General features: G+C 39.9%; 1 protein-coding gene across 1 annotated transcript in view; it reads right to left on the bottom strand.

Annotated features, from left to right (window-relative positions):
- LOC126285431 (cubilin-like) overlaps positions 1–22278 on the bottom strand; it is a 1398426-nt gene that overhangs the window by 409241 nt on the left and 966907 nt on the right. Inside the window, exon 44 of the mRNA XM_049984811.1 lies at positions 20066–20274. Coding sequence (XP_049840768.1) covers positions 20066–20274 — 209 coding nt within the window. The remainder of the gene's footprint in view (positions 1–20065; positions 20275–22278) is intronic.

The raw sequence follows: 22278 nt of genomic DNA, 5'->3' as shown, positions 1-22278 counted from the left end.
GATACTGAGAACCAGAATGTGGTCAATGGTCTTCACATAGGATGGCATTTCCGCACATTGCAGCAGAGCTGTAAGGAAGCATGGAGGGATGAGAACGGTGCACACGCAGCAGCAGAGAGCAAGCAAACGAAGTCCATGTTGCCGAACTGCATTGCTACGAACAAGTCAGGCTCATTTGCCTATGGTACATCATATTATACATTCAGTAGTACATATTAAAACCAATTTCAATTAATCATCATGAGAGAAATATTAATTTATGTCTTGATGACGTTGCGTCCAATGCTCCACAGATTTACTCTGCATGAAATCGGGGGGTGAGAACAGCTGACACAGCTTTGCGAAGATGTGCAGTACAATTTTTCTCAGAATGACAGTTGTCTAATTGCTTGCAATAATCATCATTTATTGTGATTTGAACTGTATTATAAGTATAAATTCACAACAAATTAACTACAAGCACAAACCGAAATCATTATATTTCCTTGGACAACTGCTTCTGCTCAATACAGTTTATACAGTTTTTAGAAACGTGTAAGGTGTGTGTGTGTGTGTGTGTGTGTGTGTGTGTGTGTGTGTGTGTGTGTGTGTGTGTGTGTAAGTGTGTGTCTTTGACTATAGTTAAGTATAATCACTGAGTGTAAAAGAGAATTAGTTGCAGAAAAGACTAATGTAAAAGAATATCTTAAAAATGGTAGGTAAGTTGTCATATTGTTCACTGCCAATGGGCATTATGAGTGTAAACTAACCCTTTCGACTTTACAGTAAGAGACTGCAATTATAATCCATTGAGCAAGCAAACAATTAACAAACATCTGCAAATAACTCCAGGCAATGCTGACCAATAACATCAAAAACCAGCAGTATCTTGACAAATAACAGTTACTGTAATTTTAGGGCCTTATCCAGCTCATGCCTTGAAAATCACAGGGGCTTATATTGGAAATATCTGGATTCTCACGAATTTATCCATCTGTATTTTTCTGAGTTGTTAGAACATACAATATGATGGGAAAAGCTTAACTTCTCTTTGGGCAATATGTTGAACATTATAGTCTGCATAATTCAAAGGATGCAAAGTCCTAATCAAAAAGGCTAGTAAGTTCTCATTATTACACAAGCATCTGATATGTTGACAAACACATTTTTTAAGTCATGAATGTTTAAAACTAAGAAATATTATTCTTTTGTTCCAAAGTCTAAATCGTAATACCATCATCACATCTATTTGAGCCTTTTTCCAAACAATCTGATTGTAAATGTACAATGACAGCTTCAAGGCTTATACCCATCATTGCTTCCCTGTCAAACTCTTCTTTCTGAAGCTTTTTGGCAAGCTGCATAGACTATGCCCAAGCTACAGGTGGAATATTGTCTATTGCCTCATGCACAAGCAATTCAGTGTAAAATATGTTATCTTGAATGTTTTGTTTGTGTCTTCCACATAGCCTTCACCCTTTGCCCAAATTAAGTCTATGGGGCTACACTGACAGCGACATGTGAGTAAATGTTGAACTGTGTGACCCCATTCATGTGCAAAGAAGTCAAGTTTGTACATTGTCACATGACTTGTACAAATTAACGAGCTGCAGGAGATCAGCTCGAGTCTGGTCTATACATACTTAATATTTTTATTTTTAAGCCGGAGAAAATTATCCACTTTTCTCGTGTTCGTGCTTTGTGTTTTCTCTGCATCAATTGAATTATAACTGGCAATGGCCGACTCTGAAGCAAGGTATGACAAGAATTGTGAATCACATCATGAAACTGACAGCATTTATTTCCAAATGGTGATCGCTGCTGTTTTTCTTACACATAAATACAAGTATATTCTCAGAAACAGAAACAGAAGAAGAGTCACCATGCAGAATAATTATTCAAGAACCTATTCCTATGAGAACTTTAAAACTGTCAGTACCATCACTCATTTTCCAGCATGTCTTCCTGGAATGATTGTAATTGATCCATGTTTCATCAAGGTAATAGACTGTTGGCCTACCTGCTTCTCTTGTGCAGTAAATCTTCATATGGAATATAGTTTGTGCTGAAACTATGTCACTTCTGTGACCTAAAAACTCTTTTCTTAAAATGTATGGATCAACCGTCTTTTAAAATTCTTTACATTGATCAAGTGTTTACCATTGAAGCCAATTTTCTCCTGCCTAACTGTAACACATTTTTGCTTTGTCAAGCATTCCTCATTCACATGGAGCACTTTAAAAAACCGCTGTAAAAACCATCCATTTGTGTTACAGGTTCCTTGCAATTTTGATGCTTTCCAGGTGACACAAAACTGACTTTTTCTACAGTTCCTACTGTTATGACACTTTCGTTTACAATTCTCTTTACACTTCTCTTGCCGACACCACATTGTTCTCGAGTCTGTTCATGTGTCTTTGAATGTCAGCAGTAGGAGACCTGCTTTCAAATTCACGTACGAAAAAACTATAAATGCAATAAATAATTCCTCTTGCCTGCTTATGAAGCACTTCACATTTTTAATCGCACTTAAACATTTTTTGGTACACATTCACAGCTATACAGCTGCAAGAAAAAAAGAAAATGAAAAACAAAACTGACAGCTGGATGAATAATTTGGTTGTCATGAAGTACAGCAACAGTGCAGCATGTAGGAGTAAGATTCTCACTGTCTAGCCTTATGGTTGCTAACTGCTTGCCAAGAGAATTAATATTATTGGTTGCCAGTGGCTAGTGGAGGGGGATGTGCAGAACAGCTGAAAAATGGGTTGCTACATGACGCGGACTTAAGCACCACTATAACATCGGCCATCCTCACGGATCCTGTACTTAGTGGGGTTCTCTCTTTTGTGCTGTAGGACTGGCCAGAAATACCCCCAGGCCATTCCTCTGATCTCTTGCATAATTACTTCTCCCTCCAGTGCTGCCTTCCTTTGTTTGATGAGATTCTTTTGTTACCTGCAGAGGATCCTGCTCTCCAGGTTGTGATTCCTGCTTCCTCATATTGCCATTTACTGCAGCTTCTGCATGTTGGTCATTGATGGACCTCTCACACCAAAACCTTTGCCCACTGGCATGTGTATTCACTGGACACAGATGGGGACATTTGTGGTTTATCTTCACTTGCACTCACTAAGTTCAACAACAGGTGGTCTCACGGGAATCTTTTACCCCCTAGCCAATGCCACAGCACCAGTGTGAGTGCTTACATGTTGATTTTGCTGGGTCCTTCTTAAATCAGTGTTGAGTCGTTGTAGTGGATGTCTGTTTGAAGTTTCCCTACATGATACATTGTCTGTCCATGTCCACGGCGGCTTCTATTTCAGCCCTGTCTAAGATTTTTGGAGATGAGGGACTTCTGTATGCTGTCATTACTGATAACAGCCTGCAGTTTGTTTCTCAAGAATTTACACCTTTTTGTCAGGCTAGTGGTGTTCACCATATCATAGCTCCATCATTTCATCCTTATTCTAATTTTGAGGCTGAATGCATCATCTGGACATTTAAAACACAGATGTGGAAGCATGTGTCTGGCAGGTCGCTTAAAGCTGCTGTAGACTATTTTTGAAGCTTGTACAATTTCATTCTGATGGGGGACACGATCTCAGCAGAGCTGGTACATGGGGGCCAACCACTAACTGTCCTTCACCTACAGCATCCAGTGCCATGTCTGCTGACATTGTCAGCCCCTGTGACAGTTCCTGCTGGGTGTGCTTGTCTGTGCTTGTGTATTCAACTGCCAACTGAACTGGGTTCCTGCTGCCATTGAGTTTCATGGGGGATGACACCTGTGGGTTGTCGGCACTCCTTATGAGCAGACAATCTGTCACTTTGGCCAGCTGCGGCCATGAGTGGCATGCCTGTCTTGCTCCCCACACCAACTGTCACCAATGCCTGCTCCTGTCTGGCTCACACTGCAACAGGAATCACTGCATGGCAGATTGTTGTTTGAGGTTTCTCCCCCCACTCCTTGACTGTCATTGATGGTGCAGCCCTAGCTTTACCTGACACCACAACTTCCCTGCCTCCGTTGCTGGGTCCTGTGTGGTCGTTATGACTGACACTCCCGCTGACACCCCAGTGACGACCACTGACCACGAAAAGTATGTTGCTATTGAGATGCCATCCCTGGTCATGCCCTATGGCTTATCATGAGAAAGGTGGGGGTGGGGGGGGGGGGGAGGGGGAGGGGGGGGGCATCACACCAAACTGTCCCCTCATCAGTTCTGCCCCTATTTATGGTTTCATGCCCACCACATGTTGCAGCAGCCACTGCTATCGGGTGATGAAATGGATATCAGTGCCATCATCGGTGTTTCCCATGATTCATAATTTCAACACCTTGTAAGGTCAGTGTCTTTGTTCCCCCTGTACCATGTCTTTTTACATGCATAATGATTTTATGTATATATGTATCTGGTTTTCCTTTCCCTTAGAAGGGAGGAGACATGTACCTTCACTCGTCATGTGCATGATTTCTGGGATCCTGTGTCTGTACAGTTCACAGGCCCACTTATAGAGGCCACCTAGGTTGGCCCCCTGGTACGCTCTGGTGAGCTGCCAAAGAAACAGCATTACTTAAGCAATCACAGACAAGTGATCAGACTATTCTGTATCCTGTATTACTCTTGTCCAGCAAGTGTGTTCAATGGTAGACAACCTTTACTTCATAGTATCTTAAAAGTTGCTCTATAAAGTAATATGATCCATAAGTTGTATTTGTTCATACTATCACTTGTCCATTACTTTCATGTATGAAATTGAGATCCCTTCCAGCATCACATAAATCAACCACCCATTCTTCATATGTCTCCCCAGGTTCCATTTTGTGCTTAGGAATTTGTAAGTGACCACCAGTAGATGCATTTTTGCATTAAAATAGGTTGAGAGGTGCTTAACCAGCTATGAATATTTTTGTTACTGACGTTCTTTTATCTAAAGACCTTCATCAGCAGGCTGAACATGCCAGTGCTGATACACAACTGGAAATACACTCATTTATGGTCACCATCTGTCACCAGTTGTGTCTTGAGATGTTGATTGAGGTGATACAGATATATATCCTATTGTTCCTATGAATGCAGGAAATGCTAGTACACATGACTTGTGATTGAGTGATGTAGGTCTGCTGTTAGTGACCAGTTTTAATAACTGATGAGTTCTTTTGATGATTGTTATTGTTGTTTCATAAACTCCCACTGTTGGAGTATCAACATTTTAATAAGCTCCATCAGTTCTGCCATTGCCATTCTGGATCATCTTGTTGTTGTGGCCTTCAGTCCTGACACTGGTTTGATGCAGCTCTCCACACTACTCTATCCTGTGCAAGCTTCTTTATCTCCCAATACATACTGCAGCCTACATCCCTCTGAATCTGCTTAATGTATTCATCTCTTGGTATCCCTCTGCGATTTTTGCCCTCCACACTGCCCTCCAATACTAAATTGGTGATCCCTTGATGCCTCAGAATATGCCCTATCAACTGATCCCTTCTTCTAGTCAAGTTGTGCCACAAATTTCTCTTCTCTCCAATTCTGTTCACTACTTCCTCATTGGTTATGTGATCTACCCATTTAATCTTCAGCAGTATCACATTTCGAAAACTTCTGTTCTATTCTTGTCTAAACTATTTATCGTCCATGTTTCACTTCCATACATGGCTACACTCCATACAAATACTTTCAGAAAAGACTTCCTGAGACTTAAATCCATACTCGATGTTAACAAATTTCTTTTCTTCAGAAATACTTTCCTTGCCATTGCCAGTCTACATTTTATATCCTCTCTACTTTGACCATCATCAGTTATTTTGCTTCCCAAATAGCAAAACTCATTTACTACTTTAAGCGTCCCATTCTCTAAATCACCGAGCGAGGTGGAGCAGTAGTTAGCACACTGGACTCGCATTCGGGAGGACGACGGTTCAATCCCGTCTCCGGCCATCCTGATTTAGGTTTTCCGTGATTTCCCTAAATCATTTCAGGCAAATGCCAGGATGGTTCCTTTGAAAGGGCACGGCCAATTTCCTTCCCCATCCTTCCCTAACCTGAGCTTGTGCTCCGTATCTAATGACCTCGTTGTCGACGGGATGTTAAAGAACACTAACCTAACCATTCCCTAATTCAATTCCCTGAACATCACCCAACTCAATTCGACTACATTCCATTATCCTCATTTTGCTTTTGTTGATGTTCATCTTATATCCTCCTTTCAAGACCATGTCCCTTCCGTTCAGCTGCTGCTCTAGGTCCTTTACTGTCTCTGACAGAATTTCAATGTCATCGGCAAACTTCAAAGTTTTTATTTCTTCTCCATGGATTTTAATTCCTACTCAAAATTTTTTCTTTTGTTTCCTTTACTGCTTGCTCAGTATACAGATTGAATAACATCGGAGAGAGGCTACAATCCTGTCTCACTCCCTTCCCTACCACTGATTCCCTTTCATGTCCCTCGACTCTTATAACTGATATCTGGTTTCTGTACAAATTGTAAATAGCCTTTCGCTCCCTGTATTTTACCCCTGCCACCTTCAGAATTTGAAAGAGAGTATTCCAATCAACATTGTCAAAAGCTTTCTCTAAGTCAACAAATGCTAGAAATGTAGGTTTGCGTTTCCTTAACCTATTTTCTATGATAAGTCATAGGGTCAGTATTTCCTCACATGTACCAACAATTCTACAGAATCCAAACTGATCTTACCCAAGGTCGGCATCTACCAGTTTTTCCTTTCGTCTGTAAAGAATTCGCATTAGTATTTTGCAGCAGTGGCTTATTAAACTGATAGTTCGGTAATTTTCACATTTGTCAACACATGCTTTCTTTGGGATTGGAATTATTATATTCTTCTTGAAGTCTGAGGGTATTTGGCCTGTCTCATATATCTTGCTCACCAGATGGTACAGTTTTGTCAGGACTGGCTCTGCCAAGGCTGTCAGTAGTTCCAATGGATTGTTGTCTACTCTCCGGGCCTTGTTTTGACTTAGGCTTTCAGTGCCCTGTCAAACTCTTCATGCAGTATCATATCTCCCGTTTCATCTTCATCTATGTTCTCTCCCATTTCTATAATATTGTCCTTAAGAACATCACCCTTGTATAGACCCTCTATATACTCCTTCCATCTTTCTGCTTTCCCTTCTTTGCTTAGAACTGGGTTCCCATCTGAGCTCTTGATATTCATACAAGTGGCTCTCTTTTCTCCAAAGGTCTCTTTAATTTTCCTGTAGGCAGTATCAGTCTTACCCCTAGTGAGAAAAGCCTCTACATCCTTACATTTGTCCTCTAGCCATCCCTTCTTAGCCAATTTGCACGTCCTGTCAATCTCATTTTTGAGACATTTGTAACCCTTTTTGCCTGCTTTATTTACTGCATTTTTATATTTTCTTCCTTCGTCAATTAAATTCAATATCTCTCCTGTTACTCAATGATTTCTATTAGCCCTCGTCTTTTTACCTACTTGATCTTCTGCTGCCTTCACTATTTCGTCTCTCAAAGCTACCCATTCTTCTTCTACTGTATTTCTTCCGCCCACTCTTCTTAATTGTTCCCTAATGCTTTCCCTGAAGCTCTCTACAAACTCTGGTTCTTTCAGTTAACCCAGGTCCCATCTCCTCAAATTCCCATGTTTTTGCAGTTTCTTCAGTTTTAATCTACAGTTAATAAACAATAGATTGTGGTTAGAGTCCACATGTGACCCTGGAAAAGTCTTACAATTTAAAACCTGGTTCCTAAATATCTGTCTTACCATTATATAATCTATCTGAAACCTGTCAGTATCTCCAGGCTTCTTCCGTGTATACAATCTTCTTTTATGATTTTTGAACCAAGTGTTAGCTATGATTAAATTATGCTCTGTGCAAAATTCTACCAGGTGGCTTCCTCTTTCATTTCTTATCCCCAATCCATATTCACCTACTACATTTCCTTCTCTCCCTTTTCCTACTATAAAGTTCCAGTCACCCATGACTATTAAATTTTCGTCTCCCTTCACTATCTGAATAATTTCTTTTATCTCATCAATCTCTTCGTCATATGCGGAACTAGTTGGCATATAAACTTGTGCTACTGTGGTAGGCAAGGGGTTTGTATCTACCTTGGCCACAATAATGCCTTCACTATGCTGTTTGTAGTAGCTTACCCGCATTCCTATTTTCCTATTCATTATTAAACCTACCCCTGCATTACCCATATTTGACTTTGTATTTATAACTCTGTATTCACCTGAGCAGAAGTCTTGTTCCTCCTGCCACTGAACTTCACTAAGTCCCACTATATCTAACTTTAACCTATCCATTTCCCTTTTTAAATTTTCTAACCTACCTGCCTGATTAAGGGATCTGACATTCCATGCTCTGATCCGTAGAATGCCAGTTTTCTTTCTCCTGATAACGATATCCTCTTGAGTAGTCCCCGACCAGAGATCCGAGTGTGGGACTATTTCTCTTCCAGAATATTTTATCCAAGAGGATGCCATCATCATTTAACCACACAGTAAAGCTGCATGCCCTTCGGAAAAATTACGGCTGTAGTTTCCCCTTGCTTTCAGCCGTTCTCAGTACCAGCACAGCAAGGCCATTTTGGTTAGTGTAACACGACCAGATCAGTCAATTATCCAGGCTGTTGCCCCTGCAACTACTGAAAAGGCTGCTACCCCTCTTCAGGAACCACACGTTTGTCTGGCCTCTCAACAGATACCCCTTCATTGTGGTTGAACCTATGGTACGGCTCTCTGTATCGCTGAGGCACGCAATCCTCCCCACCAGGGCAAGGCCCATGGTTCATGGGCGAGGAGGGGGGGGGGGGGGGCAGTTGCAAATAAGGAACTTGATATGACACTAAATCTACCACATCAGCAATGGAGAAACAAAAAGTGTTAAACACATCTAACTCAAACAGGTCTCTGGTATGGGAATGATCTACAACAAGGAAGATGAGAGACCAAACAACAGATTTGTAAGAGACAGGAGTACAGAACTGACATAGTATCAGAATCTGCTGTTTATTGTAGCTAACCAACTTCTGTGAGACCTTTGTGAGGGGAGGAGATCCCAAGCCCACAAATGTTAGTGCATTCACTAAAGTCACTGCAGCTCCTATGTCCACATGCATTTTTAGTGGTATATTAAACACACACAAGTCAATTAACAATTTGTTAGAAGAAACAGTCATTTTTGAGATACAACTTATGACCATCGGTACTACTGTGTACACTATATGTGAAGAAGAGTTACAAACCAATGCAATGTGGCCTTTCTTTCACCACTTGTTGCAAACAGTCCCATCCTTTGGGGCACACAGCATGCTCATGCTTGATAAAGAAGTATAGGCAAGATGGAAGGGGCACAAGTGGCCACCATTGTGATGTGGCCTGTTGCTTTTCTTACCATAACCAACGCTGTCCCATGTGACGCTGAGTCGAAGGCTGTTCTGCTGCAACAGCTTCCTCATCATTCTGAACCCTTGCAGAGTGCCAGAGGACTGACCCAGGTGGCCTCTATAAGCGAGCCTGTAAACTGTATGAATGCACAATCTCTGAAATTGTGTGTGTCATAAGTGAAGATACATCATCAAGGAACTGCCTGTACTGACAAATCAATCATAGATGTCACTGTACTGCATATACCTCATGATACAGTGCAGTATTCAGCCTGTTGAAGCATATGATGCTACATGATGAACTGCTAAAGCAATCAAGAGTGAAAATACAGAAGATCCACCTGAATTTTTTAAAATAACCTGCCACTACAAATGCAGAAGGGCACAGTCAAGATCATCACCTAAAGGAAAGATCATCACCTAAGGAAACGAACCTAACTAGGGAAAATGTAGGTCTTGCCCAAAACGTAGAGTGAACCATAGCCAGAATGAAAGCAAATACAGGAAGCAGTGGGAAATATAAGGAAGAAGACAGGTTACATATCCACCATTTACCCAAGGAGAAATAAAAATCCTCATTTCACCGGCAAGACAAATCAACATTCAAACTCATGGACCAGGGAAATCCAGAATGCAGCAAATGACATTGCATCAGCTGAAGAAGTCAGAAATAATGAAACCACTGGCAGTGAAAATGCAGGGAAAATCTAAACACAATTGGGAAATCAATGGCTGCACATTGAAATTCCTGCTAGATACTGGTGCAGCTTGCTCACTGATGAACCTGGCTGCTTATAAACTGTTGGGGGTCACAAGAAATTCTACAATGAAAACATTCAATGGTACCCAAATTGACCTAAAGGAAAAGATAATGGCAGCAGTCAGATACAACAAAACGATCAAAAAGCTTCCATTAATTGCTGTCAATTAATGAAAAATAGGTAATCTCTTTGGCATACACTGGGTTGATGCCTTCAAGATAAAGGCAAAAATAAGTCACTGATTGCAAATTTGGTGAATCACAATAGCTTTAAAGAAGCTGAGAAAAATATAAGATAGGATTATGAAGCTCTTTTCCACTCAGATTAGGCACATGCAAAACCTTCAAAACAGTCCTGAAATTGAAAACAGGACTCATACTAAAATATTTAAAGCCCAGACCAGTACCATTTACCATGATTGATAAACTAAAAGAACATTTTGAGAGTCTGGCGAAGAAGGGATTTGGAAGTCAGTGAAGACTAGCTAATGGACTATACCAGTTGTGGGACTACCAAAGTCAGTTGGGTCAATAAGAATCTGCATGTCTCCAGTTGGAACAAGAAGTGTAGTTGTAAACATTTCACTTTGCATACCAAGTGCTCCTACAATAAGCCAGTGATTTGTGGCCCAAATGACAAACATCAAACTGGGATGTGCCAATTATTCACAAGATAAGGATGAGCACAAGACAAAATTGGAATGTTTTCCACACAAATGGAAGAAAATGGCCTCAGATGCAGTAGGAAAAAGTGAATTCTTCAAAAACAAAGTGGAATAGCTGGGCCACATCATTAATACAGACTGAATCCAACCATCTAAAGCCAATGTCGAAGCAATAAAACACTACCTCATCAGCGTTTGAAGGCCTATAATATATAGTCAGTGAAAGAGGATCCCTGACAGTCGCAGTGAGCATGGTGCAGCTACTTCATGTGTATTCCCGTCATTCATGTAATGTTATTTTGTATACATCTCTGTGACAATTCATCAGCACTGTTTTTTCTTTAGACAACTATTATTTTTGATTGCAGAATGGAATACACTGAGGAAAGGTGTGGCTAAGAAAGTGGTAGTGGGAGAGAAGATGAAATAGATGGAAAAGTGGACAAAAATGATGGAAGAGGCCAGTGAGTGGAGTAGGTAGGTCTGCCATAGTTTGTCAGCACCTGCAATCCACAGTACAAAGACTTCCCTCCTATATTAAAGATACCAACAATTTCCCAGATCATCTGAAATCCATGCCCATCCCACTCCCACCACACATCTTCCTTGTCACTGCTGTCTCTATACCAACACTTCCACATACATGGTCTGCCTGCTAGTGAACATTTCCTCAGTCAACACACGCCTAATTCCAAACCTATGACATCCTTCTTGCTCACCTTAATGAACTTTATACTTACCAACAATTACTTCAGCTTTCAGGAGCAGATATACAAACAGATCAGGGTACGACCATCAAAATCATTTCATCAGTCACTTGGAAGCATCGTTCCTGGAATCCATAAGCCTTCAGCCCATGGTTTTGTTCAGATACATTGATGACATCTTTGCCGTATGGACTTATGGTAAGGCTGATCTGTTAAAATTCCTGGAGTCTCCAAGTACATCCTCCTAATTAAATTTCACATGGTTCTATTCTGAATCCAATGCCACTTTCATTGATGTTGATCTCATCCTCACTGAAGGCTACCTACACACTTTGGTTCACATCACACCTAATAACAGACAACAATACTTACATTTAGAGAGTTTCCATCCCTTCTACATCAAACATTCCCTCCCATACAGCCTTGGCATTAGGGGCAAACGTGTTTGTTCGAATATAGAATCTTTACAGCAATACACCACCACTCTCACTTCAGCCTTCACTGGACATAATTATCCCAACAGCCTAGTTCAAAAGCAGATTTATCAGGCCATCACGCCCAATCCTGGTATGCTGATACCTCCAAAACAACTTTGGAGCACACAACTTGTCGCCCAGTATTATCCTGGTCTTTAATGTATTAATCAGCTATTTTGATAAGGGCACGAGTTTCTAAAATCATGCCTTGAAATGAGATCCATTCTGTCTGAGATTTTGCCCGCCACAGCTAGAATAGCTTTTCATTACCCTCCCAATCTCTGGAATGTCCTTGTTAGACTGTATGCTCCTTTTGCATCCATCTCCCTACTCTACGGCTTTCATGCCTGTGATCGTACCCACTGTAAGACTTGCCCCATGCACCCTCCTACCATCTCCTACTCAAGAGCTCTAACTGGCAAAACATATTTTATCAAAGGGAGAGCCTTTGTCATATACCAGCTGTTACGTAAAGACTGTTCAGCCTTTTACATTGGCATGATAACCACCCAGTTATCAATCAGGATGAATGGGCATGGGCAGAGGGTGTATATAGGCAATGAACAATATCCTGTTGCAGAGCACGCTGTACAATATAACGGTCCCCAGACACCAGTTTCTCAGAACTCCACAGGTGGGAACTAGCACTACAACATGCCCTTGGTTCACGCCACCTACATGGCCTTAATGTATAATTCCTTCCATTTCAGCATTTCTTCACAGTAACTACTTCTTTCTTCACTCCATTTTAGCTTTCTACATCTTTCATTTTTTGACTTGTCTATTGTTTTCCATCCCCTCCCCCCTCCCACCTCTGTTACATATAATGTGGTTGGCTTTTCACTCTTATTAAGTCATGCACAATGTTTTAGTACTAACCTCTGACTTGAATATTACCCTGTCTTCCACCTTTAAGCTCTCAGGTTTTCAAATCTCATTCGGTGCAGTCTCCAACAATCAGTCTTTCCTCATTCAGTCTGGTAAGTTTCCCCTGACCCAGGGTTCTGGGTCATTTTTCTGAACTTTACTCCGTTCCCTAAACCTCTCCAGTTCTTTTCCTTAGCCACTCTTTCTTCCCCTTCAACTCTTCTGCCAGAAGAAGGAGCCACTGACTCCTAAAGATTGTAAAGGTTAACACCTTTTGTGAGTGCATCCCCGTGACATCGGTTGGTGATTAAATTTTTTCTTTATCCATTTACAGATTACAATACGAGGAGGACTGAGAGGGGAACAATATGGATTCATATCAGGAATGTGGGCAGTGTATCTAATTTTTAGTGTACGGCAGTTTCAAGACAGACTCTACAAATATAATCTCTCTCTCTCTGTTTGTAAGATGAAATTTCATAGAGACAGAATAGGACATTCTAGAATGTACAGAGTGACAGGCACACGCATTTTTTTTTATTTTTTTATTATTTTATTATTATTATTATTATTAATTTTTTATTTTTTTATTTTTTTTATTTTTTTATTTTTTATTTTTTAAAGAGGGGGACAGCCAGTCACATTTCCCTGTGCCTTATGTTTAGCTCCTCTGTTGTTTTGTTTGTTTGTTTGTTTTATAGTCTCCTGTATAGCTCATTTACATAATTCTTTGCTGTTTTAGTGCGATTGTTAACATTTTCACTATTTTATCCACATTTGTTTCTTTTAAGTTGTGTGAGGGTGCTGATAACTTCACTGTTAAATGCCTGTAAGCTCCAAACACACACACACATACAAGCACACACTAGAGTGTATAGAATGAGGAATGAGACAATGATAGAAATAGTCAAAGAGAAGCCGATGTGAGCACAGAAAAGACAAGATTAAGATGGTATAGACATGTTAAAAAATGGGAGTTGGCAAGATACTGAGACATGCCTGTGAAATGACAATAGGAGGCAAGAGATATTGAGGAAGACCAAGACACAGATGGATCCTTGAAGTAAAGGAATGTGTGATGAAGAGAGTAAATTACAGAGACAGAGTGGAAAGAAAAATGTGATGTGGGAATGAAAAATACGGAAAGGCTTGTTCTGAGCATATCCTGCCAGGAGCGGGAAACTGTAGAATAAGAAGAAGAACAGGAAGAAAAAGATCATGTTGATGGCAATTTATATATTTAATTAAGAAAATGTTAGTCAAACTGTTTACCATAAATGATATTTTCAAGCACGAGGGAATTTTTTTCTTCTGTTAATGTAAATAATTTTAAAGATAAACATATTTTATAAGTAGTTAAAATAATATTCAAAATATTCTAGATTTTGTTACATGTGTCTAGTGACGGTGTTGGCTCTCAGCAATAATTATTATTACGGTCACTCCACAAATAGTACCATACATTTATTTTCATGAAAACTACAACAGATACAGAAAGGTCTATTTAACAGAGCTAAACAGAGCAAAACTTCAGGTACCAATTTGTCACTTTTTACACACAGTCACCATCATTTCTTATGAATTTTTGTTAACAATGAATAGTAAATAGAGTGCATGCTACACTCCCAAAAACATGAACCAGCTTGCCAATCACTGTCATACAGCTTTGATGACAGCATCTAAGTCTGGAAAATATTATTCATATAGTCTATCCTTCATAGGCCAAGAGAAATGGAAGACTGAAGCAGCTAAATCAGGAGTGTACTGTGGATGTGGTATAGCTTGCTGCAAGCAGAAGTTTGTCTTTTTACATGGACTGAGTCTGGTGATTTTGGTATTCAGCTTAGTATTGTAGGCTTCAGAACAGACAATTCCTGTTGGCTCCAAGATGTCTAAAAGAATCACACCTCGCCTCTCCCAGAATACTGTGTCCATCACTTTGCCTGTAAATGGCTGTCTTGATCATCTATGTTGGAGAATTCCAATGTTAGCATACCTTGGATGGACTTTGGTTGTGGCACATAATGGTGACACCATGACTCATCTCTGGTAATGAAGGTGTTCAGAAAATTATGATCTTGAGCCTCTTATTGCTCCAACAGGTCCTGACAAATTTCTATGTAATATTTCCTTTTGTTCTCACATAGACAGTTGTGGGATGCATTTTGCACACACTTATCTGATGATAACTGCTATCACCTGTGACTGTTAACTTTGCAGAAACATCACCATGAATGTTTATGTATCCATACAGGCAGCAGAATACTAACACGATTTCTTTACAGATGAATGGAAAAAATGGTAGAAGCCACCCTTACAAAAGGTCAGTTTGGATTCCGTAGAAATGTGAAGTAATACTGACCCTAAGACTTATCGTAGAAGATGGGTTAAGGAAAGACAAACCTATGTTTCTAGCATTTGTAGACTTAGAGAAAGCTTTTGACAGTGTTGGCTGGAATACTCTCTTTCAAATTCTGAAGGTAGCAAGGGTAAAATACAAGGAGCAAAAGGCTATTTACAATTTGTACAGAAACCACATGGCAGTTATAAGTGTCAAGGGGCACAAAAGGAAAGCAGTGGTTGAGAAGGTAGTGAGACAGAGTTTAGCCTACCCCCAATGTTATTCAATCTATATACTGAGAAAGCAGTAAAGGGAACAAAACATAAATTTGGAGTAGGAATTAAAATCCATGGAGAAGAAATAAAAACTTTGTATTTTGCCAATGACGTTGTAATTCTATCACAGACAGAAAGAAACCTGGAAGAGCAACTGAACTGAATGGACAGTGTCTTTAAAGAAGGGTACGAGATGAACTTCAACAAAAACAAAAGGAGGATAATAAAATGTGGTCAAATTAAATTGGGTGATGCTGAAGGAATTACATTAGGAAATTAGACACTTAAAGTAGTAAATGAATTTTTTTATTTGGGAATAAAAATAGCTGATGTTTGTCAAAGTAGGGAGGATAAAATATAGACAGGTTATGGCAAGGAAAGCTTTTCTGAAGAAGAGAAATTTGTTAACAGTGAGTACAGATTGTAGTGTCAGGAAGTCTTTTATGAAAGTATTTGTATGGAGAATAGCCATGTATGGAAGTGAAACATGGACAATAAATAGTTTCGACAAGAAGAGAATAGAAGCTTTAGCAATTTGGTGCTACACAAGAATGCTGAAGATTAGATGGGTAGATCATGTAACTAATGAGGAGGTACTAAACAGAATTGGGGAGAAGAGGAATATGTGGCACAACTTAACTAGACGAAGGGATCGGTTGGTAGGACACATTCTGAGGCATCATGGGATCACTAATTAGTATTGGACGGAAGTGTGGATGATAAAAGTCATAGAGGGAGACCAATAGATGAATACACTATGCAGATTCAGAAGGATGTAGGTTGCAGCAGTTACTCAGAAATGTGGAGGCTTGCACAGGATAGAGTAGCATGGAGAGCTGCATCAAACCAGCCTCTGGACTGAAGACCACAACAACAACAACAACAAAAACAAAACATGCAGCTTCAGCAACACAGTATCAGAACCCTTACTGTAAATTTGTTCATGTAAACTAAAAGTTTGTTTCATGAATTTGTCAAATTTTAAATAGAGCTGTAGCTTCTGGTTGTAGCAGATGACAGTTACAGCTGGTAATGTAACTTCTGTGATTTGTTCCTTAGTCCCATTTTTTTAAATAATACACAAAAGAATGTCTGAAACTAACAGTGAAAGTGAACAGCAAAGTTATAAAGCTGTTATGATCCAGCAAACTGAAGTCAGTACTGCAAGTAGATAGGAAATGTATAATGCAGTTTCATAGTGAACTGAACAGTCGTTGCTGCTGTATCCATATTTGGAGTCCAGATACTGATGAGCAGACAAAATCTCCCCTTTCTGTGTCAAACTGCCAATCACTTTGTTATTTTGGTCAAGGTAGAGTTCTCAGTTTCTTACATTTTAGTTGCGCTCTGTACAAGACAAATGCCATGTGACTTCTACAAGGGTAATCCCAAAAGTAAGGACTCTTATTTTTTTATAAGTACATAGACCTGTTTATTTCTACAATGGTTTACATCAGTGTACAGCTTGAACATTTAGCTATTTTTTGACATAATCACCATTTCTTTTGATGCATTTTTGTAGACACTGTGGCAGTTTTTGCATGCCCATGTCATACCAGCTCGCCACCATGCTGTTCAGAAAGTTATGAATCTCTTCTTTCACCACGTCGTTGGAGCTGAATCGCTTTCCGGCCAAACATTCTTTTCACCTAGGAAACAGGTGATAGTCACTGGATGACAAGTCAGGACTATAGGGTGAGTGGGTGATTATGTTCAACTGAAATTGTTGCAGGAAAGCAACGGTTTGCCGAGCAATGTCTGGGTGAGCATTGTCATGGAGAATGTGCACGCCCTTGCTCAACATTCATCTTCTCCAGTTCTGAATTGCCCATTTGAGTTTTATCAGAGTCTCACAGGTACCTGTAAGTGCTAATTGTGGTCCCAGCGATTCAGCTCCAATGATGAGGTGAAAGAAGAGGTTCATAACTTTCTGAATAGCATGGAGGCGAGCTGGTATGACGTGCATACAAAAACTGCCACAGCATCTACAAAAATGCATCAACATAAATGGTGATTATGTCAAAAAATAGCTAACTGTTCAAGCTGTAAACTGATGTAAACCATTGTAGAAATAAATAGGTCTATGTACTTATAAAACAATAGAAGACCTTACTTTGGGATTACCCTCGTAGATCTGCACTCAGTACTTTATTGAACTCTAGGGTTTATCAGGCAGTCTCAGGCCTCTTCAAATGTGAGTATTGCTTGATCAGCTCTAAAGAATCAAGCTGTGGTGGAAAAATTGATTGTTAACGATGATGTCAATGTGATTTCCTATCATATTAGGAACTCTAGTCCAAAAAGGATTTTTGTCTGTGTTGGTCTCACCTGCATAGATATTTTCCTCATGTAGTATCTGGTTTCTGCAACTGCTTGAATGGCGTCAACCTCTGTATGGAGACAGGTGCATTAGAGTGTGACCTTACAATGGTGCAATGATGAATTTTGTACAGTATGTCAGATGTAGTCATCTACAGTTCAAGGAAAGCACAAAATTTCCCTTTCATTTGATGTCTTGTGGCACAATAGTTGTCAAACACTCTGATTATTTCTTTTATAGTAGTGTCCGACACAACCTATTCATCCACAATGGAAACACAGCATTTTTTTGTCCCTTGTTTTCCAAATATGTTTTTCTGAACAGCAATCATATTGGCAAAGGAGCTGGTTGTATCTGTGTTGGTCAAAACTAGGGTTGTTGTCATCAGATAATTGGGGCACAAGCCCAGGGTTTTTGATTTTATTGCTCAGTGTTGATCAGGTTTGTAGCAATTGGTGCCTACTGATTACGAGACACTTCTTTATGATGCTAGCTCCTCCTGGCTGGGTTCAGTATTCAGTGCTGCTTCTTCCAACTTGTCATTAACACATGTCACAAAACTTTACATCTCTTCTATTATTAGCTGCCATACAATCGGTCAAGATTCTGATAGTCTTTCTTGACTGCCATCATTACACATTTGAAACTAAGGCAGATCAAAACTGTGAGGTGAACTGAGACCCAAATTCGGGAAGTTTGCCTTTCAAGGGCAAGTGCTCTACCATCTGAGCTACCCAAGCATGACTCACAACCCATCCTCATAGCTCTAATTCCTCCAGTACTTCATCTCCTACCTTCCAAACTTCACAGAAGCTCTCCTGTGAACCTTATTACAACATTTGAAAGTCTGTTGACGGTCTTTCAATGTCCTCTTTTGGAGTGTATTTCCTCAATGTACTGACACCATCTGATGAAACTTTGCTGAAAACAAAGTAGTCTTCCCAGCATAATGATGCTCAGTATCTCACATCGTAAAACTATTACATTTCTTTTCACGAGATTATAATGTAAATTCCTGCAACATGACTAATATCAGCTACCCAGCAAGCAATCACTGTAATATATGCTGACATTGCCTGAGAAAGAAATTTAATTTAACTGACATTGTTCTTAATTGTTGGATTTCATTAACTGACTTGGTTCCTTTGAAATCAATGGGCACACAAACACAACCAATGTACAATAATATTTCCATCAACTCTTCATAACTAATTATCACATGTTGCAGATCTTCTTAAATGTCTAAGTTCTGCAAACATTGCATGATTGACCACATATTTTGGAAATGAAAATGATGAAATGTCTTAAGGAAACATGTCAAGGAGGAATCCTTTGTGCGAAAGTGTGTGTGTGTGTGTGTAATGTTGCATTACTGACCACAGATTTTGGAAATGAAAATGTTGAAATGTCTTAAGGAAACATATCAAGGAGGAATCCTTTGTGCTAAAGTAAGTGTGTGTTTGTGTGTGGTAAAGATGGTTTACTTATTTAATGAATGGTTCTATAAATTTAGTGTTGTACTCTGTACAACTGATATGGGTCTAGTCTTTATTTACTTTGCTATGGTGACATCCCTAATAAGGACCCTTGGCAGTAATTCACTGTTTCACCTCTCATCAGATGTGAAACTTAGGTGTCAGGCAGAAACGTACCATTTTATTTTGAGTGATCAGAACAGTGATAAATTTAATACTTGCAATTTGATCATAAAGGATATCTCTGTTTAGTTCAGTGTGTATATTTCATTTTGAATAAATCACAGGTAATATATATGTTTTGGAGTTATGAGACTCTCCCATTAATCAACAGCATGATTTCATATAAATCGAAACAGGAAGATTAGTTTTTAATGGCCTAGTAATGAGATCATTAAAATACATGCACAAGCTCTGATGGCAAAGGAAAATGTTTGTGTCCTTTAAAAGTAACCATCCAAAAATTTGCCTCAAGTGATTTATGGAAAAGATGATAAACCTAAGTCTCAATGGCCGGACACGGATTTGAACTGCTATCTTCCAAAACACAGAGGCCCGACACTGCTTTTGGTGGTCCCGAATTTTTCCAGTGTTTTCTGTTACTGTTATGACAATAACTTTAATTAGTTGGCAATGATATGAATCTAATATCATCTAACTCAAAGATACTGTCATATAGTAGTTGACTTACTGTGTTAATTCATTTCAGGTATAATAGAGTAACAAATTATACTTCCTTTGCCCGTGGGCACACAGTTATTTTGTGAAAATTATTATTTAACTACTTGAACTGATGCACAAATAACAACATAAACAGATGGTACTTACGGTTTATATCCACGTAAGTCAAAATGTTCAGCATACTCTATCTGCAGGTCTTCTCCAGCTGGAGCCGTGAATATGTATATACACTCCACATGTGGGATTGGTATTTGTGGATATCTTGGTGAGCTGATAGTTACATTCCTAATATCCCTTGTTAACACATAGTTACCGCCACAAGACTGTGACACTTGCTGAAACCGGATCCGGAAACCCTGTAAATTACCACATTATTTCATCATTATGTATTACTCCCAAATGAGTGGATGAATATATCTACAAGCACAATGAACATCTCAAAATTGTGATACTGGCCTCTTGATCACTGTCATTCTTTATCATTTCAAAATGTGGACTATCTCAGGATGTTTGTTCAATGAAAATTTCACGAAAGTGCTATAAACACTATTACTGGAGTGTTTCATTACCATTAAATGCTCGATTTACGAAATTACTGACAAGTAAATAGTGTTTATCACATACTTGAACTCAGAAAAAGTAGTAATGAATTACACAGGAACTACACTTTCATAAAATATTACCTTCATACAACTACAACTTCGAAGAGTCATACAAAAATACATGTCAAATATATGCTAAATATAATGGCAGCAAAACCTAGACATACTAGCAATATTTCTAAACATATTTTATTCAGTTCATATTTTATTTATTTCTCAGAGCGTAAAACAATAATGAAATGAACAAAGGTTTCTCGTCATTAACTTATTGTCAATTCAAATAGTATTCATCAACGACGATATGGAAAGATCAGATTGCTACTCAACATAAAGAGGAGGCACTTAATCACACAGAGCCATAATGAAAAAGGCTGCTAATACATTAAGCTTTCAGACAAAGTCCTCCTTCTGAGATAGAAAACATCCATTCACACTTAGACATGTGGCCAGTGTCTCCGGGTGCTGGTATTCTACTGTGACTGCATCTGCTGTGAACAGCAATCTGCTGGAGTGGGTGGTGGGGATAAGGATGAGGCATGGGGAGGGAAGGAGGAGGGAGGGCAGGGTTGGGGTTGGAGAAGATGTTCGGTTGCCTGCACGAGAGTGCAGATATGTGGTGCAACAGGATAGGGCTGCTAGGTTCAGTACCAAGAAGAGGCAAGGATGTGCTGGTGGTGAGGTTGGGGGGGGGGGGGGGGGATGGGATTGGGAGGGGGGGGGGGGGGGGGAGCAGAGAGGAGGCAAGTGTAAGAGAAGCGGAAAAGATAAGTAAAAGTGTTGATGGGCGAAGCCTCTTGGTTCATCCCTATGAAATCCCCAAAGCACCTTCCCTACCCTCTGGCTCCTACCCTTGTAACCGCCCCCAGTGTAAAACCTGTCCCATGCACCCTCCCACCACGACGACCTACTCCAGTCTTGTAACCCGGGAGGTGTACACGATCAAAGGCAGAGCCAAGTGTGAAAGCACCCACATGATTTACCAATTGACCTGCCTACACTGTGACGCTTTCTATGTGGGAATGACCAGCAACAAACTGTCCATTCGCATGAATGGACACAGGCAGACAGTGTTTGTTGGCAATGAGGATCACCCTGTGGCTAAACATGCCTTGTCGCATGGCCAGCACATCTTGGAACAGTGTTACACTGTCCGGGTTATCTGGATACTTCTCACCAACACCAACCTATCCGAACTCTGGAGATGGGAACTTGCCCTTCAATATATCCTCTCTTCTCGTTATCCACCAGGCCTCAATCTCTGCTAATTTCAAGTTGCCGCCACTCATACCTCACCTGTCATTCAACATCATCTTTGCCTCCACACTTCCGCCTCGACTGACATCGCTGCCCAAACTCTTTGCCTTTAAATATGTCTGCTTGTGTCTGTGTATGTATGGATGGATATGTGTGTGTGTGCGCGAGTATATACCTATCCTTTTTTCCTCCTAAGGTAAGTCTTTCCGCTCCCGGGATTGGAATGACTCCTTACCCTCTCCCTTAAAACCCACATCCTTTCATCTTTCCTTTTCCTTCCCTCTTTCCTGATGAAGCAGCCGCCGGTTGCGAAAGCTCGAAATTTTGTGTGTGTGTGTTTGTGTGTTATTTTATTGTGCCTGTCTACCAGCGCTTTCCTGCTTGGTAAGTCTTGGAATCTTTGTTTTCAATATATTATTCCCATGTGGAAGTTTCTTTCTATTTTATTTACATAATTAATTTGAACCCAACAATTACCTTTGTTATTGTCCCTGTTGCATTTCG

This window comes from Schistocerca gregaria, chromosome 8, assembly GCF_023897955.1.
Source record: "Schistocerca gregaria isolate iqSchGreg1 chromosome 8, iqSchGreg1.2, whole genome shotgun sequence".
Classification (NCBI taxonomy): Eukaryota; Metazoa; Arthropoda; class Insecta; order Orthoptera; family Acrididae; genus Schistocerca; species Schistocerca gregaria.
Note: the sequence above shows the minus strand (reverse complement) of the source record. Positions and strands in the feature narration are given on the sequence as shown.